The following is a 27,227-nucleotide window of genomic DNA, read 5'->3' as shown; positions in this document are numbered from 1 at the left end:
GGTGTCTGCATCCGACAGGTGGTAACAGAGAGAGAGTGTGAAGGAGTGTCGAGCCCTCTGCTCGTAATAACCTTTGAGCCTGGTAAAATTGTGATGTAACTCAGTGTAAGGACCTTAAAGCACGTTGCTGCTGGAGTATTAAGGGATTCATGTTTAGCCTGACAACTCCACTGATCAGTGCACAACTGGTAAAAGGTAAGGAACTTAATATATCATTATTACTACTATTTTCACCATGATTTCTATTTATTTGTTTAATGTTTAGTTTATTTCCATATGTTTATGTAAAGATCTTGAATAATAACCACCAGAAACTACTAGTAAAAATGAAGGACTTCTCTTCAGAAAAACAGAAAGTTGAAGGAGTTTCTTTTGTAAGTGAGATGCTTATCAAGTATTTTACTTTCTTTTGTCAAAACATGTCCTCATATAAGATGTTTTTAAAGTCTCACAGTTCTTTGTGTGTTATGATATCCCAGTTTCTTTGTTTTTCTCTCTTATTATGTAGAAACAAAGACGAGATAGTTCGTCTGTCATGAGTGCCTTTCCAGAAGGTCCCCCGGTTCTAGATTACAGGGAACCAGAACCTCCACCTAAGAAGCACAAGTACCAACAAAGCTTGAAAACCCTCATCCCATTCCGTTTTGCATCAAAGTAAGATATCCTCACGATTTTTTAGCAAAAAGTATTAAAAGCCTGTTGCTTCATCACAATTTCAACACCATACTATCAAAAGATCTGAAACAAAACTAAAAGCATTTTTGTTTTGTGCAGTGACCGACCAATTTTTAAATAACCACTTATTACATTTTTATCAATTAGTCTGTAATTCACGTGGACATTCCTAAATATCTGAATATGTTTCAAAGTCATAATGTAATGTCAAAAATGCATTTTCTAACTTTGCACAGTTCACACCCGGTTGATGATGCTGGATTCTTCTCCTTCACATCATTTTCATGGATGACACCCATGATGTGGAGGCTCTTTCGAAATCGATTAGATGAAGACTCTCTTTTCCTCTCCCCTAATGATGGAGCTCACATCAATGGAGAGAGGTACACATCTTAACAGTTCTGAATCTGATTTATAGCCTTTCCATTTAAAACTTAGCAGGATGAATTGCTGTAGTGTAGCACATAGCAAAAAGACAACTCATTTTTAAAGTCTATTCATGTATCCAGAATCAGTCTGGGAGAATTCTGTTTATCTATTTAATCTTGAAAAATATTTTTTAAATGTTGTGATATTTGTTGTGTTCAGATTCCAGAGACTGTGGGATGAAGAAGTTGCCCGTGTGGGTCTAGAGAAGGCATCTCTTTCTGCCGTGATCATGCGTTTTCAGAAGACAAGATTTATAGTGTCATTTTTGGCCTCTGTCCTATTTGCTTTCGCTGTATTTCTTGGTCCGGTATGTGAAATAAGCTTCTTCCTATATATGTCTGTCTGTCTAATTACTATAACTATTGCTAACATGTTAAATCAAACTCACAAAAATGGTAATGCATGTTAATAATGTACTAAAGCATGCTACAAATAAGCTACTAAGCTACTAAAACATGCTTAAAATCAGTATTTAATGCTAGCATCATGTTAACAAATAACCACACACATTAAACATGCTAGCAACATGCTAAGTCTTTTTGGCTAATCGTGAATACTCCTACAAAGATGTTAGGAGCATACTAATTGATCTTAATGTGGTAGACGTGCTAATTTACATGAATAGTGTGCTAAAACAGTCTGGCAACAGCAAAAATGCGTTAGCTATGTGCTTAACATACTAACAACATTTATGTTAGCAATACATTAATGTTAAAAACATCCTTGCAAATAGCAATATGTAAAACAAAAGCTTAAAAACATACTAGAAACATGCCATGTAATGTTTAACATACTGTAAAAACATTGCTAGAAACATAGAAACGTGCTACAACCAAACCAACCATGCTAAAATGTATGCTAATGAAAGTTTATATCATGCTAGCATGTAATTAGCATGCTATAAAACATATTTCTTTCTATTTCACTCTAAACTTAAACTTTCTATAGCTTTAAAAATGTATCAAACATTCATGCAATGCTTTCTCAAGCCAAAAAATGAGAAAAACTAAATTATAAATATTACACACAAATATTTGTAAAACATTTCCATGTTTTTTCAGTGCATGTGTGTAGTGCTATTTGCTGTCTTACACTATAAATCTGTTTGAATATGTTGTCTTATGTATACATTTTGTCTTTTTTTCTAGTCAGTTCTAGTATATGAAATCCTGAACTATGTCGAGCAGCCTGAATCGTCTACAGTGGTGCATGGTGTTGGTGTGTGTGTGGCTCTGTTCCTCACAGAGTTCAGCAAGGCATTTTTTGCATCGGTCCTGTGGGCTGTGAACTTGCGTACAGCTGTGAGAGTGAAGGGAGCATTCTCCATGCTTGCTTTCAAGAAAATCATCTCTCTCAGGAGTCTTACTTCTATCACTGTAGGAGAGGTCAGCTACTGATTGTTGGTTCAGCAGTGAATACTGCCACAATATTTTCTAGATGTAGAATTTACTTATTAGTGGCTTTATTAGGGCATTATTGTACTGTAGTAAACCAAACAATTTTAAATTACTATATACAATCCAAATAGTGCTTGTCATGAACTGTAGTCTTCATTATTTATATGTTTTGTGTCTGATTTAGACGATAAACGTCTTGACGAGTGATGGCTATCGATTGTTTGATGCGGTCATATTTGGGACGTTTCTGCTGTGTGTTCCAGTACTGCTGATCATCTGTATCATATATGCATGCTTTATTCTTGGATACACAGCACTTATTGGAATTCTAGTGTACTTGATCTTCCTACCAATACAGGTAAGCAGCCTTCTTTTGTGTTGTGTTGTGCTTTGAAATCTCCATTTAATATTAAAAGGTATCAGTTGTATTTTGTTAATTGTGCATATTTATGTGTGTGTTGTAGTTCTCTATCGCCAGGCTGATTGGTGTGTTCAGAAGGCGGGCTGTATCTGTGACAGATAAACGAGTTCGCACCATGAATGAGGTTCTGACTTGCATCAAGCTCATTAAGATGTATGCATGGGAGGAGTCTTTTGAGAAGTCAATCACAGGTGGTCCATCCATCCACTCTTGTTATTTTCATCTATTCTCTCCTTTTTCTCAACAATTCTTTAACTGTTTTTTCTAATCTAGATATCAGGAAAAACGAGAAGCTGCTATTACAAAAGGCTGGTTATGTTCAGAGTTTAAACTCTTCCTTAACGACGATAGTCCCCACACTAGCGACTATAGTCACCTTCATTGTCCATACAGCACTGAAACTGCCACTTCTACCTTCTACTGTAAGTGCATGAAACAAAGCAGAAATATGTCTGTAATACACTAAATGAGCAGCACTGCTGTTTAAAAGTTTGGGCTCGGAATACAACAAAGAAATTTATGGTTATTTTATTTTTATTCTTTTTAAAAATCATATAAAAATGTTGTTTGATGGTACATTGTATTGATCAAACGAATCGTGGAAAATGTTTTAAAGTTGAATTAATTATTAAATGAATTAAAGTTTTAATATTTTACAAAATAACATTTTTATAATGATTTTTTGATTAAATACATGATGCTTTGATGAATGTTCTGATTTAAAAGCAGTGTAATTATGAATACTACACTTTATTACTGAAACATTGGACACTTTGTTAAATTTTATTTAATTGAATGTTTCTGTTTATAATATTTTAAAAAATGGGGACAAGTTAACACAAAAAGGTACAGTTAACTTGTTATTTGATGACCCACATTGTTTCTAAACCTATATTATTTTCTTTCTTCTGCTGAAAACAAAAGAAGATATTTTGAATATGTTGATATTTTAAATGCTGATAACCAGACTGTGGATGGTACCCACTGACTTCCTTCATATTTTTTTAAAGAAATAATTTTTTAAATTAATTTTTTTAGTCTATGAAATTCAATGATTACCATCCATATATATTCATTTGTTCAACAGAAGAAACAAACTCATTTAGATTTTGAAGAAGTGAAGAAGAAATCAATGGCTGAATTCCAGTCCATTTTTTTATGCTGCTCTCTCGCTAACTTCCCTTTGTCTCGTTCCCTCGGATGTACGTCATTGATTAGATTACACAAGTGTCCACTACTTGCAGACTGGTTTAAATGGAGTGCCCTAAACCTTTGAGCACTTGGGAACTACATTGTTGTGACATCGCAATTGCATTGCATTCTGGAACATATAGTGCTGGAGTGGACATATGAAGCCGACTCGCTTCCTCTCTCAAAATCGAGGGATCGAGGGTATGTCCACGTAAGCTTCCTCATTCACTTGATAAAGTGGAACGCACTTTAAAATGGCTGCTGAGATCCCCCGAGGGAACAAGGGAAGGGAAGTTTGTGAGTGCATGTCTAAAAGTGGAGTGGAAAGCACCCAGTAAAGGCAGAATATTTTGTTTTTACACTCCATTTAACTGTCTCAACATGTTTAACTCCTTACAATGAAACATGCAAACGTATATGACGTACTTGAAGGGTTCAAGGAAGAGATGAGTTTTCCCTAACCATCTGATCATTTCTCAACAGGCCTACACTATCATCGCTGTATTTAACTGCATGAGGATGTCAATGGGCTTGTTGCCATTCTCTGTTAAAGCTGTGGCTGAGGCTAAAGTGGCTCTAACTAGACTAAAGGTTGTACTCATTCACATTTCTTTTGGCTTATCTAAAACTATACATTTATTTCACATCATTGTCTAAAAAACCCATTAATTTGTAAATTGGGCCCCCACTATCTGCCCTAATCAAGCATTAGTTTAAGATGCATTGAGGAAGAAATAAATGTTGATCATCTGAATGACTCATAAAGATATGTGTTGGTAATATATGCAGTGTATTTTACACATGCCGCAACTGACATGTTAATCATATCTTTTACACACTGAATAGCAATTGTCAGTACAGTGTAAATAACAGGACTTAAATGTTTGCATCTCTACAGAGGATCATGCTGGTTCAGAACCCCAAAGGTTATCTTACTCAGGATAAAAATATGGATTTGGCGCTGGTCATGGAAAAGGCCACATTCTCCTGGAGCCCGACAGACGACAAAAACACCAGCCAGATGCCTGACAACCCCTCTCAAAATGGCAAACATAAATCAGAGTCTCAACCGTCACTCAGAAACATCAGCTTGACTCTTTCAAAGGTGTGCTGTGAATATATATATATATATATATATATATATATATATATACACATACAGTTAAAGTCAGAATTATTAGCCTATGAAATGTTTCTTCTTTTTTAAATATTTCCCAAATGATGTTTTACAGAGCAAGGACATTTTCACAGTATGTCTGATAATATTTTTTCTTCTGGAGAAAGTCTTATTTGTTTTATTTCGGCTAGAATAAAAGCAGTTGTTAATTTTTTAAAAACCATTTTAAGCACAAAATTATTAGCCCCTTTAAGCAATTTTTTTTCTCGACTGTCTACAGAACAAACCATCATTATACAATAACTTGCATAATTACCCTAACCTGCCTAATTAACCTAGTTAAGTCTTTAAAATGTCACTTTAAGCTGTATATTAGTGTCTTGAAAAATATCGTCATGGCAAAGATTAAAGAAATCAGTTATTAGAAATGAGTTATTAAAACTATTATGTTTAGAAATGTGTTGAGAAAATCTTCTCTCCGTTAACCAGAAATTAAGGAAAAAATAAACATGGGGGCTATATATATTTAATGTGTGCATCTATAACAGAGACTAATGGATGGCTCTATTCATTGGTAGGGAAGTCTGCTTGGGGTGTGTGGAAATGTTGGAAGTGGAAAAACCTCTCTGATATCAAGTATTCTCGAGCAGGTGGGGTGCTTCTGTCTTGTCTTACTTACAATGAACAGTTTCATATTTGATGTGATGAGATTTAACTGACAGTCCTATGATTTGTCTCCAAAGATGCATCTTCTGAGTGGATCTGTATCAGCAAATGGAACATTAGCATACGTTTCACAGCAAGCCTGGATATTCCACGGAACTGTACGGGACAATATCCTAATGGGAGAACCATTTGACCAAGCCAGGTATAACTAGAAAATACCAATGACAAATTTTGAGTAGAGAATGCGGTGAACACTTCTGTGTTTGTTTTTCGATATGTCTCAAAGGAGTTCACTTGTTTACAGTAAAAGTCTACAAATAAAAGCAGGCCATGTGGTTGCCAGAACTTTATTTATAAAATCACAAACCCACATTTGAAATTACTGTATGATACTGTATTTAAGGCCAAATGCTAACACCAGGTCAACATATAAGTATCTTTATTGGCCAGAAGAGAGCATCATGTAGAACACTGGATGACTTGGAGTGATAAACACAGCACTAAACAGAACAGCAACAAAAAAGGGTCATGTCTTAGAGCAATGAAATTACTCATGACTGCAGCTTTTAAACTTATAATATTGTGGGTTTTCAGCCACAGTAAATCTTTATGTTCTGACTGACTGACCTACATAAACAGGGTTTCTGCAGGTTTTACTAAGACCATTATATTATAATATTCAGACTTATACAGGACTAAACGTTAAGGATTTTTTTTCTAATGGCCAGTGGAGAAGGTTTTTAGTTGCCCAATTAAAATTAAAATTTAGTTATTTTTTTAGCCACATGTTTTAAATAGTTTGTCAAAAAAGCAAACTCTAGTTAAATACACTAGTTATATACTTTTTTCAGCATTACTTTTGTTTAAATAACCTTTGTTAAACTTTTTTTAAATGGATTGTTGGTAGTACTAATCAGGTAACTTTACATGGACAAATGAAAATTAAGACCTGTTTAAAATTATTTAACACCTACAACTCTAAATTACAAGGTTTAATATTTAGTTTTTGAAATTTAAGTCATTTTAAGGCCCAGTGGACACCCTGATAAAAGATAAAACTTTCTTAAAAAAATAGTGGTTTAAAGATCAAATCGCATATTGTTAGCATCATATATGAAAGTTATTTGAAAGGTACTTACAGCAGCAATGGTAAAAAACACACTACACATTGGCCAACCAAATAAATAAATGATAGAATTGTGAAAAAACAAACAATTTCCTTGTTATTCCTGCGCAATGCTGTTTTATCTATGGAAATCACAGTCTCTCCTACATATGCAAATAAACAAGGAAAAACATGTGCACAAAACGTGTTATCAGCACTGCCAACTGAAAACATACATGACATCCTTGGTAGAGAGGTGGTATTTTGCACATTTGCTTAATCTTTCTCTCATGCATTAGTCTGCTTTTAACAGCTCTAAAATAAGGCTTTTTAATTAGTAATAGATGCACAGACTCAAAAGCATAAGAAAATATACACACAATAGGATTTTATAAACAAATCCTTACCAATGTCTTGATATAAACAAGCTGATAATGACAGGAGCAAAACAGTCAAGAACAGTCAGCTACCCCTCACTTTGTAATATACAGACTTTATTCTTGTGACAAGAAGACACTTTATTGTGTATTTTATATTGTTTATGACTAGTTTTATTGGATGGGAGTACATTTCTGGCTGTGGTTACAGTCTTTGCTGCTTTAAAATCTATAATGTTGTTAAACATTGATCTTTTGTACTTAAATTGCTGCATACTTAAACAATCTGGTATGTGCTTGTTGTATTTTAGATATGCCAGTGTTATTAACGCTTGCTGTCTAAGACCTGATCTGGCAATACTTCCATATGGAGACCAGACAGAGGTGTGTTAGATTACTTTGTAATATATATATATATATATATATTTTTTTTTTTTATTATTATTTATTTATTTATTTTTTTAAAGGTCTAGTTATATAGCAACTGGAAATAATATATCCTGTGTGTGTGTCTGTCAAGATTGGAGAGCGAGGTATTAATCTTTCAGGTGGTCAAAAGCAGAGGGTTAGTTTGGCCAGAGCAGTGTATTCTAACAGAGACATCTTCCTTTTGGATGATCCTCTGTCTGCTGTTGATGCGCATGTTGGGAAGCATATATTTGAAGAATGCATCAAGAAAGAACTGAAAGGCAAATCAGTGATCCTGGTCACTCATCAGCTGCAGGTAATTCTCTTGAATGTTCTTTTTTTAGGTTGAAAAAAAGCTGTTTCAAGCTGTTTGTAGAGTAAATATTTGCTCAAACCAAATACAGACATGAGATTCCCAGTAGCTTCCAAAAACCTGCAAAATGACAGGAAACTTAAAAAAAAACTTACAAGTAATTATTTTCTCTAAAAAAGGGCAAAAAAGTCTGAAAATTATTCTGAAACTTATGATATGAAATCTGGATTTTTTTGAGACTGATATTTCTCCAAAGATTTAGGGGATGTAGTTGCATGAATGAGAAGTTAATATATAACCAACATTCCAAAGGAAGATGCAATAAAATTGCACATGAAAATGTGTGGAAAGTCTTATGTTGACAAGAAGTAAACAGTAATGATTAATTTATATTGCCATAACACATTTAATGCATAACCATCTCAGACTGAGAAAAGAGTAACCCAAGTTTGTGTACCTTGTCTACAAGATTCACTATCAAGAGAAATTACAAACACAAACCTTTAACTGATTTCTGTTACTCAGCATGTTTTACTGTCAGTCAGTGTGACTCAGCATAGCCTTTTAATGTGTTACTCGACATACTGTAAAGTTGTTAAAACAGTAGCTTTATATCAGTGATTAACAATTTTTGTTTGTCCTTTTTGTTGTGTTGTTTGTTTAGTATTTAGAGTTTTGTGATGAAGTCATGCTGTTGGATAATGGGGAGATAAAGGAGGCTGGAACTCACAGTGATTTGATGAAAACTAAAGGCCGCTACTCTCAGCTTATTACCAATGTCCATCTGGAACAGAATAACGTAACCAACCTTACTTACTTTGCAAATGAAATAAGCCATTAAAATAATGCAACTTGTCAGCTCTTGTTTGTTTTTTAGTAGTGTGTCATTGAATTTCTTCTTCATTTCCCTTCTGTGTCTTACAGGAAAGAGCTGATTCCAAACCACAAACTGAACACAATGATTCTGAACAGACCAATGCAGATGAGCCCAAGGCCAATGGAATCGAAAACCCAGGTTAGAATATAAACATGTTATTAACAAAAGGACAATAAACTATGGTTGTTAATCACTTATTGTTACATGTTTTATGTGAAATATGTGCATTGAAGTCACTAGAAGCTTCATTTTCGATCTGTTTAGGAAAACGGCATCAAAGTACTCTTTTTATGGCATTTTTATTATAAAGCAATAGCAGGGAATCTTGTTTACTGGCCTTACATTATATTACGTAGTAATGAATAAATAAACATTTAACGTTGAACATAAACTTGATTGATTTATTTATTTTTCTGTCCTAATTTACGACTACGATTTGTTCTGAATTAATTTGTACTTAACTTAAAGGGGTGGTCCACTACGATATCATATTTTAAATTTTAGTTGATGTGTAATGGAGCTGTGTGAACATAAATAGCATCTGTAAAATGCTCAAAGTTTAATGCAAAGGGAGACCTTGGTTTTACAGAGTTAGCTTAGCAAAGCCTAAAATGAACATATTTTGGGAACTACAAAAAAATACTTCCAGGCCTTGTGAGATCACAAACGTATTTTTACGGCGCACACACACTGCGCAGCTAAGGGGTGTGGCCAGAGGCGCTGTAACGTTACAGCAGAGGGAGAAAATGCCATCCTGCTATTTTACCAGAGCTTCTCTGTTTCTGTATCTGGGCTTCCAAAAGACACGACACAGATACAGAAGTGCTCACAGTTCAATATGAATTATGTTCCAGAGAATTATAAAATACATAGCAAGCATGATTTGACAAAACACAGCTTAAATCTTAATCCTCAAAGGAGGAGCAGCTACAACAAGCAGACGCTGTGAACTCTGAGCCACGACCTGTAAGTGTTTTTATTTGTTAAAATTGATTATGACATGCACAGTGCCTAGCCTTAATGGTATGTTGTAGCAAAGATGTAAACAACGGGAAATGCTGTTCGCCACTGCTAACGATTTAGCTACAAACTCATATTTATCCGTCAAACTGCTGTACACACACACACACACACACACACACACACACACACACACACACACACTTCACCAGCACGTGCAGCTTCTCTATATGTGTGCGACTGCTGTGTTTATCTATAGGCAGCTTTACATCTTAGATAATGAACTCACAAAACATATTTTTATCTTCTCGTTACTTACACAATCATATTCCGAATATATGTGAAAGACGTCGTGTAACGCGTTGAGTTAAAAAATACAGGAGAGCTTGCCTAACTCATGTAGCAGCAGAAAAATAAATCAAGACTCACACAGGTCGCATCCCACATCTTGTGCTTTATTCTCCTGTCAGTGTCACTGTAAATTACAGAAAATAACTTAATCCGAGCATCAGAGAAAAATAAAAATAAACATTGGTCCCACTCATGCGCTTCTCGTGTTACACGGGGTCTACAGATAGTTCATAGTATACACACGCACACACATAAACACACTCACAATGGCACGCGCACACACACACACACACACACACACACTCTCTCTTAAAGGAGCCGCACCCCATTTTCACTCGTTACAGACACTTGTCAGATGTTATTTTAGAGAGTGGACATGAGGTTGACTGACTGTTCACACAAAACGTGCGTGCTTGTACAGGCGTGACGTGGAGCCGATCCGCGAATCACAGGACATTATGACACATGACCAAACAGAGTCACTTGACGGCAGACCTTTTAGAGGAACTAGGAAATATATCAGTTGTTTTCATGTTAGCTAAGTAGCTGTATATAAGCAAAGTGAGATTTATGAAAAAATAACGTGATTTCCTTCAAGTGAAACATGAGGACACATTGCTTTGCATCCTATTAACACAACCAAGCCTTAAAAATTACATTCTGGACCACCTCTTTAATAGCTTAGGAGTTATATTGGAAATCTGCTAATTTTAGAGATTTTATTGAAAAATATTCTTAATTGTGACCCTGGACAACAAAACCAGTCTTTTGCTCAGGTATATTATTGGCAATGTAAATGTAAATATATTAAAACTTTGTATTGCTAAGCACTTCATATAGTCACCTTTAAAGGTTATTTTATCAGTATTTAGATTTTTTTGAACCCTAAGATTCCAGATTTTCCAATAGTTGTATCTTGGCCAAATATTACCCTATGCTAACAAACCATAAATCAATGGAAAGCTTACATATTCGGATATAAAATGTAAAAACATAAAAAAACTATGATTACAATTATATAATGTGTAATAATAATAATAATAATATTAATAATAATAATCTATTATATAGTTATAATTACTGTTATATTATTTATGTTTTATTGTGGTCCAAAGGGAATAAGGAAAGCACTTTGTTCACCTTTGGTAATCTTTATCATTTCCCTTTAGCGTTTGATATGTCTGATGAGAAACCTGCAACAAACGAAACACCCAAAGACTCCACAGAAACAAAAGGTAGATATAGACAGATATATATATATATATATATATATATATATATATATATATATATATATATATATATATTTTTTTTTTTTTTTTTTTTAATCACAATATAATCCAGAAAATGTCCATTATATTTATACAAACGTGACTCACACAACAGTGTGTATGTTTGTTTTAGGGAAAAAGGATCAATTAGTAACACGAGAAGTGGCCCAAGAAGGTTCCGTTACATGGAGGACTTACCATCAATACTGCCAAGCAGCTGGAGGTTTCTCTTATTATTTCCTCACTCTCCATATGTTTCTCTCTGCTCATTGTGAATGTCATAACACAGTTTGTTTATATTTCTCTAGGCTACATACTGTTGTTTCTTGTTGTCCTTCTCTTCACGCTTCTTGTGGGATCGACTGCTTTCAGCAACTGGTGGCTCAGCTACTGGTTGGACCAGGGATCAGGGGTAAACACACACACATACACACACACACACACACACACACACACACACACGCACACACACACAAGCACGCACATATCTGGTTTGCTATCCTTGTGTGGACTTCCTTGGCCATAATAATTTTTATACTGTAGAAAATATATAACCTGTATAACCACTAACATTTGAGTGATGTTGAGGGCATACTTAAAACACAGCTGATTGCCCATTGTGTTCACATGCTATCAACAGAAATGACAGTGATTGGCCATGAAGGTAATCAGTTCACTACTTTTCACTGAGTGCAAACACAGATACAAGGACACTGGAGCGTTTCAAAGCCATGAAGATCAGTCGATTCATCAGTGTATCGTTCGTATGTCAGCTCATAGACAGATCAGCTGATTGATGCTTCTTTGAAACGCTCCATTGTCACTGTATCTGTGTTTGCACTCTGTAACACTCGGCAGTGAAGAATGGTGAACCTATGACCGTCACAGCCAATCACAGTCATTTCTTTTGAACACGTGAACACAATGGCCAATCAGCTGTGTTTAAGTATGCCCTCAACATCGCTCAAATGTTAGCGGGAAATGGGCGTTTTAAAAATCTCAGTATCGATTGGTACCGAAGTCGATAACTTTGACAGTTCTACCCATGGGACCTCAGTTTATGTTTCCACGGTGACACAAGTCCCCATGAGTCTGTGCACATTCATGTTTAAGTCCCCACAAGGATATAAAAGCAATGTCACGCACATGCACACACTTTAGACTCATTCAAGACATAACCATCTTATAATCAAATCACTTTTCTCTGTTTGTGTTCCTGTAGAACAGTACCAGTTCTAATGTAACATCAAACAACGGTAATATCTCTGAGAATCCGGACCTGCCATTCTACCAAATGGTTTATGGTGTTATTATCATTGCCATGATACTGCTGAGTATTCTCAAGGGCTACACCTTCACTAAAGTCACCCTGCGTTCCTCTTCCAAACTCCATGACACCATGTTCAAACGGGTAAGACAAACAGATAAACGAGGATTTAATCGTTTTTTATTCATTGATAGATGTATTATTGTCTTGTTTAGGATGCCACAGTTTGCTTGTGTTTGTAAATTGTGTGTGAGGGAATCAAATAAATTTTATTCAATTGATCCAAACCTCCCGTCATTATATTCGTAGGCTATAGCATCAATCTTTATTTTGTTTTTATTTACTCTCACATCCAGAACATTTCCCCCGTATGCATAATGCAGACCTTTGTGTCTGCGTTTGTCTGAAATCAGTATGTAATTGCACAGAATTTATTCATTCACAAATTGATAGGGGAGCAGCTATACATTACTGATAGTGAAAGCTTGTTGGAGTGTGAGGGCTTTGAGAAGGGAAAATTATTGCTGAATCATCTGTTTGTGGTTATTTGATCTATTAGCAATTATTTGAGAGACCAGTTTTAATTGTGCATTGTGTAAAATTCTGATAAGTGAACCTTATGCCCAGAAATAAATGCTAGTCAAGGGGTAATGTTTAATAGTCAAACAACTTCTCAATTTACTGTTAACATGATCAAAGATTCTTAGTCCTTATATGTCACTCACAGTTAATGATACAGGATGAGGAGAGAATTGTTGTGTTACTCTGGAGACTGAATGTACAGTACATCAGTGTTTTTATTTTATTTAGCCAGGACTCAACAAAAGAAAAAAGTTGTGAAAGATTTCTTAAAATATATAAATTAAAAACAATGTAAAATGCATTCTGGGGGATCAAGTTTCATTGCCTATGTGTAAGATACAGTATCATTTATCCAAAGTAATGCATAATGTCAGTTCCATACTTTCAGGCAAGACCCTTAAAACAAGATTTTTGGACTAAACCTGTAATGGCAGTTTCTGTTTCTACTAATAAGCACTGCCCACTAAATTGTGTATTTAACTAAGTGCCAGCTGCAGTAGTAGAGAGATTTTTCGATGAACACCACAGTGATGGCGAGTTTTTATTAAAGGATTCTGCTTTGAAGATACCTGAAAATCATCCTGGTTTTGTCTCTTCTTCAAATTCACCACTGTAGAAATATTTTTTACATTTAAATTATTGTCACAGCAGTACAGAAAGTCACATGGACTAATGTGATATTTACAGATTCATTATAAAAAGTTACAATATACAATTTGTCCAATTATTGGTTTGACAGTTATCAATTCATTCATTATTTGTGATTGTCAAAGTCAAGGGCGTAGGTTTGCACTTGACATTGGTGGGGACAGGTGAATCAAAAAAACGTTTATTTTAGCCATAGTGCCAATGAAAAATGTCTGATCTATCAGTATTAATACACGATGGAGCAGAGGCTGTAGTTTTGTCAAGCAAAATTCATCAAATCATTCATTCATTTATTCATTCATTCATTTGCTTTTCGGCTTAGTCCCTGTATTAATCCGGGGTCGCCACAGCAGAATAAACCGCCAACTTATCCAGCACGTTTCTATGCAGCGGATGCCCTTCCAGCCGCAACCCATCTCTGGGAAACATCCACACACACTCATTCACACTCATACACTACGGACAATTTAGCTTACCCAATTCACCTGTACCGCATGTCTTTGGACTGTGGGGGAAACCGGAGCACCCGGAGGAAACCCACACGAAGGCAGGGAAAACATGCAATCTCCTCACAGAAACGCCAACTGACCCAGGCGAGGCTCGAACCAGTGACCTTCTTGCTGTGAGGTGACAGCACTACCTACTTAAAATACTTAAAACACTAAATTACTGTTTTTTAATTAAATAAACAATAATTTTGTGTTTTAAGTATTGATTTTTTTATATTTTAAAAATAGCTCCATTGGAAGTGATTTAAATCCTCCTTGTGGCAAAAAATGTACTTTGTAATTAGAATGATCAAGAGTAGGCTCATTAATGGAGAATGTAAGCTTTGACTACTATTTGTTCGGTAAACTGAGAAGCGCAGCATTTTCATACCATGTGACTGTACTTTTAATCAGATCCTTGGCAGCCCAATGAGTTTTTTTGACACGACTCCAACTGGCCGCCTGGTGAACCGCTTCAGCAAAGACCAAGATGAAGTGGATGCAGTTTTACCGTTCAACATGGAGAACTTTCTGCAGTTCTGTCTGATTGTCACGTTCACTCTTCTCACCATCTGCATAGTCTTCCCATTCCTCCTGATCGCCGTGGTCATTCTCGGACTCATCTTCGCCACAATCCTATAGTGAGACACAACCAATCTACCTTAACATCATGAGAATTAATATTATTTTTAAAATTATCCAGACGTTAAATATTACAATCTCAGATCCATCAAGTAGGATTAAGTTTTAAAGCCATTAAATGTACAAACCGTTTGCTTTCTTTTCTAGTGTTTTCCAAAGAAGCATTCGTCATATGAAGAGGATGGAGAACGTGAGTCGCTCCCCTTGGATTTCTCTCACCACCTCTACCATACAAGGGCTCAGCACCATCCATGCCTACGACAAAAGACAACAGTACATTGAACGGTAAGATACTGTTTTTCATATTATAAGAATTTTAGAAAAATAAAACATCATTATTACGATCCATCGTGAATCATTTCCCAGAATGACTCCAACATGCAAAAGCAATGGGATAGAAATAAGTGTGTTAATTTTTAGACCAGCAGCTTGATTACAAGCAGGATATTGTTTTTATGTAACAGTCCAATAAAGAATTTAATACTGAAACAAAAATTTTATTGCTAAATATTTTAGAAATGATATTGCCTGTTGCTATCAAAAGTCAAAACAGAATTATCTATTGCGTGGAATTTTCTTCCTAAATGAACCCATGGCTATGTTCAAAAGCTTAGGCAGCTGACTTGTTTTCAATGTTTGCACATGATTTTGGACAGATATCTGAGGCAGCAAAATGGTTTAATGATCTACAAAAAAGATAGAGAGCTTCAGCAATTTCTAGCTATAAATCACATGAAAAGTGGAACGCGATGACCAAAAATAAATAACTAAATCTCACCACCTTTCAGAAAACTGCCACATTTGTATTTATGCTTAGATGCCACATTTTTATATATTTTATAAATGAAATGTCACATTACTGAAAGGATGGGATGGCATAACTGAATTTGTATGATGCTTGTAGAGCAGGGTTGGAAAATAACAGGGGCTTGAGCCTAAATGCCACCAAATGAACAAAACTGCTATTGCTCAGCTGTCACCTTTGAAGTCAAATGTGAAAGTGAATGGATTTTATGGTATTATAATTGGTTATGTGTACATTTAAGTGTTTTGCAGCACTGTGTATTACATAAAACCAATCACATGCCATTATGTATGTGCCAATCAGAGATGTTAAGTCATTGGGCCCTATCATGCACTCGGCGCAATGTGGCGCAAGGCGCGACACAATTGTTGTTTGCTAATTTCAGCTTGGCGCAAGAGTCGTTTTGACGTTTTGCGCCACACTGTTTATATAGCAAATGCATTTGGGCTCATATGTGCGCCCATAGGCTTTCTGATCTACAAAAGGAGGCGTCTTGAGGCGCGTTGCTATTTTGAGAAGCTTTAATAGACTGTTCTATAGACCAGAACAAAGCCGGTCTATTGTCCAGCGCAGAGCGCGTTAGTTGTATGCCTCGCTTACACATTGCTTAATACAAACAGGATGTACAGCAATACGCAAATATATTTACATATGAAAAAGAAATAAAATATTACGGATATATAGGATATAATAAGGATATATATAGGATATAAATATAAAGGATTAAAATATTACAAAACATATTATTTTCTAGCCTATATAAATATAAAAACCATACTTTCATGCCTTCTTCATCTCGGAGGGCTTTTTCAGTTTATTCATAACAATTTGCTTTTGTATAATGTTATCATTATTAGCAGTATTATTTATTATATGCATATTTATATTTGTTTTATTAAAAACAAGCTTAGATTTGTCCACCTGTCAGGTTTTAGACCATATGGGGCATAGCATGTGTATTAGGATATAACTCAGTTTTTTGAACACACTTCGTTGTTATTATTGTTCATTTATTTGTTTGCTGGAAATTAGAACTGAATTTAGAAATAATTTTGAAACAAATCTTTGCACTTAACAAACGAAATAAATTATTTAAAGGCTAATGGATGTCTGTGCGTACAAGAAGTTTCTCTATCCACGAGAGTGAAAGCAAAAGTAAACAATAAGGAGGCTCATCTCTCATTCTCGTGCTGTAGATGCTCTGTTTAACTGTTTTCTCACTAGTGAAGTGTTCAGTTTTTACACTTACAAAGTCCGTCATGTAAATAGCAAATGCGCTATGGCGCGACACAACTCTTAAAGGGAATGGGAGATGAGACTCTGATTGGTTTATTCTCAAAACACAACTATAACTCATTAAGAAAATAAGCTCAACCCTTTTAGACCATGCGCCACGGCACAAAGCGGATTTTTTTTGTCCTTATATTAGCAAAAGTGGATTCTGACACGCCCTTAATGAGGTTGCACCCTGCGCTTTGCACTTTGCGCATGGATCGTCAAAATAGAGCCCATTATATCATGAGTAAATTACGCTTGTTTAATTTCATGGGCTGACAAGTTTTATCTTTGTAGCCCAGAGGTGTCTACACTTGGTCCTTGAGGGCCAATGTCCTGCTGAGTGTAGCTCCAACTAGCCAAAACACACCTATATGTATGTGACTAGTAAGACCTTAATCAGCTGGAACGTGTTTATTTGCAGTTGAACATTTCAGGACAGAGGGTCTCTAGGACCAAGTAGCCAGATTAACCAATGCTGTTTCTCCAAACGTTTTCATGTATTCTAATAATCAAAATAGACACTGTTAAAATATCAAGAGCAACAATCAACAATAAAGGTTTTGTCATAATAATGCAGCTCTTGTCATTAGTAAGTTCCTGTTTTATAATTTACAATTTTAAACCAGGCAACACAGTGGCTCGGTGGTTAGCACGGCCACCTCACAGCAAGAAGGTCGCTGGTTCAAGTCCCGGCTGGGCCAGTTGGCATTTCTGTGTGGAGTTTGCATGTTCTTCCCGAGTTGACATGGGTTTCCTCCGGGTGCTCCAGTTTCCCCCACAGTCCAAAGACATGCAGTATAGGTGAATTCAATAAACTAAATTGGCCGTAGTGTATGTGTGTGAATGAATGTGTATGCATGTTTCCCAGTGCTGGGTTGCAGCTGGAAGGGCATCCGTTGTGTAAAACATATGCTAGATAAGTTGGCGGTTCATTCTGCTGGGGTGACCCCTGATGAATAAAGGGACCAAGACGAACGAAAATGAATGAATGAATACTTTAAACCATTTTAGCAGATGCAATAAATAACATAATTATAAAAAAGGGCCTTATGAAGGTAAAAATAAAATGTGATCAAAAACTATTTTGAAATAAAAACGTCTGACCCTGCCCCCCAGTTTCAGAGTCAGTGCAATTATTGACAGGAACTTATTGCCACCTACTGGTGTAATTGTGGTACTCGCAGAAGGACACACTTTCTAGGGAGCTTTTTGACTTCTATAAACTGAAATTAAATTGAGCTCATATGAATTATAGCTTTAAAGTGAATTCAGTACTCAATTCAGTACTCAGAGGCAAACATCAGGGAAATAACCTCCAGATGGTGCTAATAAAACAATTTTTTAGGGGGGCTGGTTACATTTGGATATAAAGATTTTACTTTATTTTTAAGTGAACACTGACAAATATTGGCATGCAGCTTATTTTATAGTCAGAATTCAAATGGGTTATAGGTGTAGCCTAGCCAAAACAAAAATGAAGGCTGTTTAATATTTTGTACTAGAAGTACCTTAGATTTTATTGTGTACTAATAGTTTAGCAACAGTCTGCTCATTGGCTACACTTTACAGCAATATAGCACACAACTGAGGAGTTGAAAGTCATTTGTTGTTTGTTTTTAATCACAGGTTTAAGATGCTGAGTGACAATAACTCCAACCACTTCATGCTGTTTAATGCTGGAACTCGCTGGCTGTCCTTCTGGTTGGATGTCCTGTCTGCTACTGTTACTCTAATAGTGTCACTGTTTGTTGTGCTCAGCCCCAATGAGACCATAAACCCTTCTCTGAAAGGTCTGGCCTTATCTTACACCATACAGGTAACTCTCACACCTACACTCAAACAGTAGGCTAATTATTGAAAGTTGTCACTGGATATATGACCACTTGTTATTATGTGATTGCAGTTGACTGGAATCCTTCAATTTGTGGTGCGATTGTCCACCGAGCTGGAGGCGAAGTTCACCAGCGTAGAGAGATTGCTGGAGTATATTACGGTAAGAGACTTAAACATCAGGTTTACTCTAGGGTTATCAGGAATTCATATTCCTGTTCAACTTAATTAGTTCAGAAAATCAATTATACAATATAATAGTTTTAATCTGCTTGCTTGTGTGCTGTAGAGTTGTGTTTCAGAGGGTCCACGAAGAGTCAAGGATGCCAACATCCCTGCCGGTTGGCCACAAGAGGGCACCATTACCTTTAAAAACTACAGTATGAGATACAGGGACAACACTCCAATAGTCCTTGATAATCTCAACATAACTATTAGGCCAGGGGAAAAACTCGGCATTGTGGGACGCACTGGCTCTGGTGAGAGATAATCTTATTTCTATTATTACTGCTTGTATTATTGTCATAAGCTCAGATTGTTTGAATGTAGAACTAGTTGGTTACATTCAGAAATGGAATCTATATTTAAGTTGTGGTATGTACTATAACATTATGTTAAAATGGTTGCTGTCCTCATAAAGTGTCATTAATAAAGTCATGTGTGCTCGTGTGTTTCAGGGAAATCTTCTCTGGGTGTAGCATTGTTTCGTTTGGCAGAGCCGGCTGAGGGTACTGTTTTAATAGATGATATGGACATCTGCAAACTGGGGCTCAAAGACCTTCGCAGTCAACTCTCGGTCATACCACAGGATCCTGTACTCTTCATCGGCACCGTCAGGTCAATTCTCACTCTTAAACTACACTTCTACTCATTATGGCGTGATTGTTCATTTCATTTTTTTCTTCTTATTCTTATTCTGTACAAATATTATACTGTTTTGTTCAGTTAGTCTTTATACTGAATTGGGCAACTGTAACACGATATGAACAGTGAGTCTGTTGTAAAAATAATAATAATAAATAAATAAGCCAAAAATGTTTTGTTTGAGTGGGACCTTGCCAAATATTTGCTTTTTATGACCCTACAAGTCGGATTAAACCATAAAAATATTAGCAACATGTTATAGTGGGAAAATGAAACCTCTAAACCTTGTTAAGATTTTTAACTGACAACATTTTTGGCTACAAATTGGTCTTATTTTACTTAGCCAAAAATCCTAGAAAAAATGGCTCACAATAAATAAACTATTCTCAGTGACTACAGTATATTACAGTATTAATATTTTATAGTTTCTCTCTTGGATTTGATTTGCAGCCTTTCTTTTGCACATTTATATGCATATTGAAACACAAAACACACATTTTGCACTCTCCAAACACAATTACACTAATATATGCTTAAAATCGAAATTTTTATGAACAATGGGTTAAATTTTAATTTTCGTTGGCTATACATATATACCATACACTCACTGGCCACTTTATTAGGTACACCTTACTAGTACCGGGTTGGACTCCCCTTTTGCCTTAAGAACAGCCTTAATTCTTCATGGCATATATTCAGTGGGTACTGGAAATATTCCTCAGAGATTTTGGTCCATATTGCCATGACAGCATCACGCAGTTGCTGCAGATTTGTCAGCTGCACATCCATGATGTGAATCTCCCGTTTCACCACATCCCAAAGGTGTTCTATTGGATTGAGATCTGGTGACTGGAGTCCATTTGAGTACAGTGAACTTATTGTCATGTTCAAGAAACCAGTCTGAGAGGATTCACGCTTTATGACTTGGTGAGTTATCCTGCTGAAAGTAGCCATCAAATCAGAAGAAGGGTATACTGTGGTCATAAAGGGATGGACATGGTCAGTAACAATACTCAGGAAGGCTGTGGCATTGAGATGACGTTCAATTGGTACTAATGGGCCTAAAGTGCCTAAAGAAATATCCCCCACACCATTACACCACCACTACCAACCTGAACTGTTGATACAAGGCAGAATGGATCCATACTTTCATGGTGTTGATGTCAAATTCTGAGGCTACCATCTGAATGTCGCAGCAGAAATCGAGACTCATCAGACCAGGCAACGTTTTTCCAATCATCTATTTTCCAATTTTGGTGAGCCTGTACGAATTGTAGCCTCAGTTTCCTGTGCTTAGCTGACAGGAGTGGCACCTGGTGTGGTCTTCTGCTGCTGTAGCCCATCCAAAGGCTCAACGTGTTGTGCGTTCAGAGATGCTCTTCTGCACATCTCAGCCGTAATGAGTGGTTATTTGAGTTACTGTTGCTTTTCTATCAGCTCGAACCAGTCTAGCTATTTCTCCTCTGACCTCTGGCATCAACAAGGCATTTGCACCCACAGAACTGCCACTCACTGGATATTTTCTTTTTCGGACCATTCTCTGTAAACCCTAGAGATAGTTGTGCTTGAAAATCCCAGTAGATCAGCAGTTTCTGAAATACTCAGACCAGTCCGTCTCACACCAACAACCATGCCACATTCAAAGTCACTTAAATCACCTTTCTTCCCCATTCTGATGCTCGGTCTGAACTGCAGCAGGTCGTTTTGACCATGTCTACATGCCTAAATGCATTGAATTGCTGCCATTGGATTGGCTGACTAAAAATTTGCCTTAACAAGTAGTTTGACAAGTGTACCTAAAAAAGTGGCCGGTGTGTGGATATATCTACAGTTGAGCCCGAAATTATTCACACCCCTGGGTATATGAAATGATTAATACCTGTGTAAATATGAAAAATACATAAATTAGCTACAATATAAGCATTGATTTTTGGGTGAACTAACCCTTTAATGAAAATGATGATATATCATGTTTTTAATACAACAATGTGCACATAAATAATACACAATAAACACAGCAGTTCAATTTAAAAAAAGACTAATTTATTTGCAGACTTAAATGTGCTTGTTTGTTGTATTACTGTATGCAGGTATAACCTGGACCCTTTTAACAACTACAAAGATGAGGAGCTCTGGCTGGCTTTAGAAAAGACCTACATGAAGGATACGGTAAAGACAAACACAAGGCTTTGAATGGAAAATAGTTTTGACGATGTCTCAAGAACAAACTTTTCTTCAACTTGTCTCTTACTTAGAAGACTTCTGCAAACATGCCTCATTTTCTAGAAAACAGCTTAGTCACACACACCTTTGAAGTCTCGAACCTGATGAACATTACCTGTGTGTTTAAGTAGTCAGTATCTGACACATGTCCATAAAGCACTTCTGCTCATTACGATAAAGTCTGCCTTCAGGTGATCAGCGGGGTGCCGTGATTTCATTGTGATTTCAACAGATTGAATAGGAGCCGCTCAAACTTCATTAGGTTAATCTAGCCTTTTATGTGAGGATATCATTTATTGAGAGAGAAAAGAAAAATCACAATATGAGAGTGGGCATGTTACTGTGAGCCGCACTATAGTGATGAAACATAGACGAAACATCTGCTTAAAATCCGCTCAGTACCTTGCAAACTTTGGGCCATGGTAACAAAAAAGAATGAAGAAACAGTAAAAGAATATAATAGTCAAAGAATATAATAAACACTCATGCTTTCAGGTGTTAAATCATCTGTGACTCTTTTTTTTCTCTTATGCAGATTGGTAAGCTACCAGAGAAGCTGCAGTCTCCAGTAGTGGAGAATGGAGAGAATTTCTCTGTGGGCGAGCGGCAGCTCATGTGCATGGCCAGAGCACTGCTGCGCAACTCCAAAGTAAAAACGCAAACACACACAATGTCCTCAAAAATATTCAAATCTCTCAAAGAATCTGATAAAGTTGTGTTTGTAGATCATTCTGTTGGATGAGGCGACAGCGTCGATAGACTCAGAGACTGACAGCTTGATCCAGCACACCATTAGAGATGGTTTCCAGCACTGCACTATGCTCACAATCGCCCACAGAATCAACACAGTACTGGAGAGCGACCGGATACTCGTCATGGACCAGGGCAAGGTAATACAGCACTTTAAATGTATAAACTTACATTATTACAAGGGGTGTAATGATACATATGACAGTTTGTATATATTAGTGCTGGGCAAAGATGAATCACATCTAAAATAAACGTTTTTTTACATAGTATTTGTGGGATACACATACATAAAAAATATACAAAAAAAAATTGTTACATGGATATTTAATTTATTCATAATCTGTATCATATACATATATATTTTATATCTAAATACAAATAAACTATTTCTCAAATGCATGTATTCATACCGTGCTCAGCATAATTGAGTACAGCCCATTTTGAAAATGAATATTTGTATCCAATTCTCAGTGAATATAAGCAATGTATTTTGGTGCATTTAAACAAAACAGATTTATTAAACAGATATATTTATTAAAATAATATTTTAGTCATTAAACAGATTTAGAAATTGAAAGAGAATACAATTAAATCCAAGCAAAATATTGCAAAAAAAAAGAAACCTACAAAATTTCAACTAAATTTTTCATATTTTTTGCTTCTCTTGATATTTTTCTCTTTTTTAAATTTGTGTTTTATATGTATAATTTTTTTATAAATTTGAGGGTCCTAGTTTTTGGATCATTATCTTAAGGTATTTTGTTAGATAAGCTCCAGATTTGGCTTCAGTACTGACTAGTCTAATGTATATGCACCAATATAATATTGTAGAGCTTCCTATTAAAATATGCATTTAAAAGAGAGATTTGTGAGGGGTGTACTCATATATGCTGATTACTGTAAATACATAATAAATAAACATACATATTTTGTCAAAACAAACTTTTATTTTGGATGCGATTATTTGTGGCTCCGTACAGAGGGGAAAAACTGCTTAAAAAACAACCAGCAACACATCGCAGTTTATGATGCTGTTAAAACTGCAGCAAGATATTTGAATGGGGCAAGATATACACAAGATATACACCTTTGGGTGTTAAATGTGTAAAATATTGTAGTTTAAATTGTGGCCACTCCATCAGGTTGAGAGGGGTCTTATAATGATTCAATCCTGTATTTGGTAATGTATAGAGGAGTTACTCCCTATATCAGTAAGCTAGTTTCTGAAAAAAAAAGTCATTTACAGCAATAAATGATCCAAGAGGTATTTTAAGCTAAACATTTACACATCTTGGAGGTACATGTATGAATGTGCACAGCAGGACCATTTTAATGCATTTTTTTAGATATGTTAGCAGCATCAAAGTATATTGATGATATTGTATTTCCGGAGACACTGAATGGTGTACACACAGACCAAAACAATCCACACTTGCCATAATTAAAATAACACTGCTTCTATTCGGAAAACATTCACACTGAAAACCTGTAACTGAACATTTTCGTTTCACATTTGTGTACCATTACAACATACAAGCAACTAAATGCAGTATATTATTGTTTGATTGCATTAATGACATTATTTTAAACCCACTATCGTGTTTTCTTCCAGGTGATTGAGTTTGATCCACCGCAGGACCTGATTCAGAGACCCAATTCTTTATTTGCATCACTTCTAGCAGCTGCGAATCAAGTCAACACGTGAAGCACTCACAAACATTCACATTCACATCTAGACATGCATTCAAACCTCATACATTTATTCAGGAAGTCAACCTGAGGGAGTTTACCACATCTTTTATACAGAACATTTGAGACTTCATACCTCAATCTTTACATACATGCTATCAATAATATGTCAAAGCACACTTGAACTGTACATTAATAGGTAAAAACACATGGATTAGCACTTTTTTATTTGAGCTGCACAGTTAATTTTTCACCAGAGATTCACTAGTCTTTTGTGTGTGTGTGTAGACACAGCATTTACAAACGATGTGTAAAATATTTTCATAGGTTCATCAAATGTATATATAAAAAAATATTTATTTGATTTTTATAAGTATAAAACATGTATTAGGGAAAACTGTTCACAAATAAATCCTAATTTCTGTCTTGTATTCGATACGTGCATACTTTATTTCACCATGTATCATAAGGCTGTTGCAGTGTTCAGAGGAATTCAAAATTAGAGAATATTTTATAAACACCAGTTGTTTTTTCAGAAATAATGTAATCTTCATTGTTGAAATTGGAAGGAATTTTAGTTATGGCTTTACCAGACTTTTGATTCGTCTCTTGATGTGCCTTTGGCTACTGCAGGGCTTTAAGTCTAAATTCTCTTAAATGACAAGACACTGGATGTCGAGATATAGATCTGTTCACTGCTGAAGAGATGAACTGACTGCCCAGTTGAGATTCTCTATAATATCCTGCTCTCTTGTGCATTTGTCTTTCTTACAACCTGCTTTTTGTCGAGAATTGAATGAGTTAGAGACATTGTAAAGGTTTTGAATGATAAGTTTCTCTTGCTATGGTTGAAAGAGTCCTCATCCCTTTGGCATTCCTCTGCTGTCGGAGGGTGTCAGTCACTTTAGAAAGGCTCACCATCTTGTAAAATCAGTGCAAAAAGGAAAGTTTGGCTGGCAGTTAAAGGGTTAGTTCACGCAAAACAAAAATTCTGTTAGTAATTACCCTCATGTTGTTATAATCACCGTGAGACCTTCATTCACATTCAGAACACAAATTTATACAACTCCAATTAACAACCAACTCCAATTATAATCATTCCTTACATTTATATAGAGCTTTTCTGGACAATCAAAGTACTTTATACTTTTTGGGGAGGAAAATCCTCATCATGCTGCGCCAGACTACACTCCACACTTTAGCTGATTGGTGGAGAGGAGACAGAGTGATTAAGCCAATTATGATATGGGAATGGTTAGGGGGCCATGATGGACAGAGGCCAGTGGGCAAACAGTGGGCAAACATCCTGGGATTTGTAACGACCACAGAAAGTCAGGACCTCGATTTAATATCTCATCTGAAAGACGGTGCTCACTGAGCAGTATAGAGTCCCCATCAATATACTGGGGGTTAAGACCCACACATACCACAAGTTGAGTGCCCCCTGCTGGCCTCACTAACACCACTTCAGGCAGCAACCTAGCTTTCCCATGTGGTCTCCCGTCCAGGTACTGACCAGGCGCTGCTCTACTGTGGGCGACCATGTGAGAGTTGAAAAAAGCTAGCTGCCAGCAATTAACAACTCCACAGCCCACAATGTTCACGAGAAAATCCAAGTCCAGATAAGGAACCAAACAATTGTCAAAATAGTCCATGCGACTTCAGTGATTCAACTGCAATCATACGAAACTCCAAGAACACTTTTGTGTGCCTGTAAACAACCGTTTGTCTTGTCTTCCGCATTGGATCAGGGTGCACATTTACAATAGGCAACACAACACTTGGCAATGCGTCATACTGCCCATAGCAAATGAACACCCTGTCCTGATGTAGATGACAAAACATAGTCAAGATCAAGTAATTTTTACAGTTTTTATTGGAGGATGAGGGAAAAATATATATTAATTTGTGTTCTAAAGACACATTGTAATTAATTAAAAATAGAAGTTTTCATTTTGAAGCGAACTAACCCTTTATATAAGCTTTGTCAGATAATGTTGAATTATTTTAGAATTTTAAATGTCTCATTTGAGGTTTTTTGCTTTGCTTTAGAATAAATCTAATATCTAGTTTTTACTCCGGCTAGGTTATCTTAAAAGTAGACTAAGTAGAGACCTCAGAACTGTTGAAATTCTAATCCTCCAAGTTTGGTCTTCACTGTGAAACATTTAAATTGTATTCCTGAGAATGTTCTAGGTGTTTGAGATGAGTGTGTGTGCGTGTGATTCTCATCTTGAACACTAGGTGTCTCTCTCCTCCTCCAGTACCAGCTTATTGAGCCACGGTTGCATCAGTGGAGACACTAACTGATGAAATGTGTTGAAATTCCAGCATCAGCGTGCATCTCAGACTGATGAGGGATTGAGGGAATTATTTTAACTCAGTGAAGAGACAGCGTGAAAGACATTAATCAGATATCAGTGACTTTTTATTGCCTGCGTCCAATATTCTTCAGCACAACTTCTGCAATGACGCTCGCGTGCTCACATGACGCATCATTTTGAACGCGGAGACTTTCTTTCAGAGACGCATTCGTTTTTCGAGATATATTTTTGCATTTTGTAAATTCAAGTAGTGCATCATCTTATCTAAACACATTTTAG

General features: G+C 36.1%; 1 protein-coding gene across 2 annotated transcripts; it reads left to right on the top strand.

Annotated features, from left to right (window-relative positions):
• abcc12 (ATP-binding cassette, sub-family C (CFTR/MRP), member 12) lies at positions 1-25,026 on the top strand. 2 transcript variants are annotated; one of them, XM_056461813.1, is made up of 31 exons: positions 1-195; positions 312-374; positions 509-654; positions 912-1,058; positions 1,264-1,411; positions 2,253-2,489; positions 2,686-2,859; positions 2,966-3,113; positions 3,196-3,344; positions 4,597-4,704; positions 5,012-5,218; positions 5,809-5,880; positions 5,974-6,098; positions 7,690-7,762; positions 7,899-8,102; positions 8,764-8,898; positions 9,024-9,114; positions 11,457-11,522; positions 11,692-11,781; positions 11,867-11,970; positions 12,781-12,969; positions 14,958-15,184; positions 15,333-15,470; positions 18,895-19,084; positions 19,172-19,261; positions 19,388-19,577; positions 19,776-19,935; positions 22,053-22,131; positions 22,721-22,834; positions 22,911-23,075; positions 24,548-25,026. In XM_056461813.1, the coding sequence occupies exons 2-31, from the start codon at positions 327-329 to the stop codon at positions 24,638-24,640; spliced, it is 4,107 nt and encodes a 1,368-aa protein (XP_056317788.1). In that variant the 5' UTR covers positions 1-195; positions 312-326; the 3' UTR covers positions 24,641-25,026. The 2 variants fall into 2 exon arrangements, with proteins under 2 accessions (XP_056317788.1, XP_056317787.1); XM_056461812.1 differs by having other exon boundaries at positions 291-374.
• Positions 25,027-27,227: the final 2,201 nt, after the last annotated feature.

The sequence above is a fragment of the Danio aesculapii genome, chromosome 7, assembly GCF_903798145.1.
Source record: "Danio aesculapii chromosome 7, fDanAes4.1, whole genome shotgun sequence".
In the NCBI taxonomy this organism is placed as follows: domain Eukaryota; kingdom Metazoa; phylum Chordata; class Actinopteri; order Cypriniformes; family Danionidae; genus Danio; species Danio aesculapii.
The sequence above is the reverse complement of the archived record's forward strand: the minus strand, read 5'-3'. Positions and strand labels throughout refer to the sequence as shown.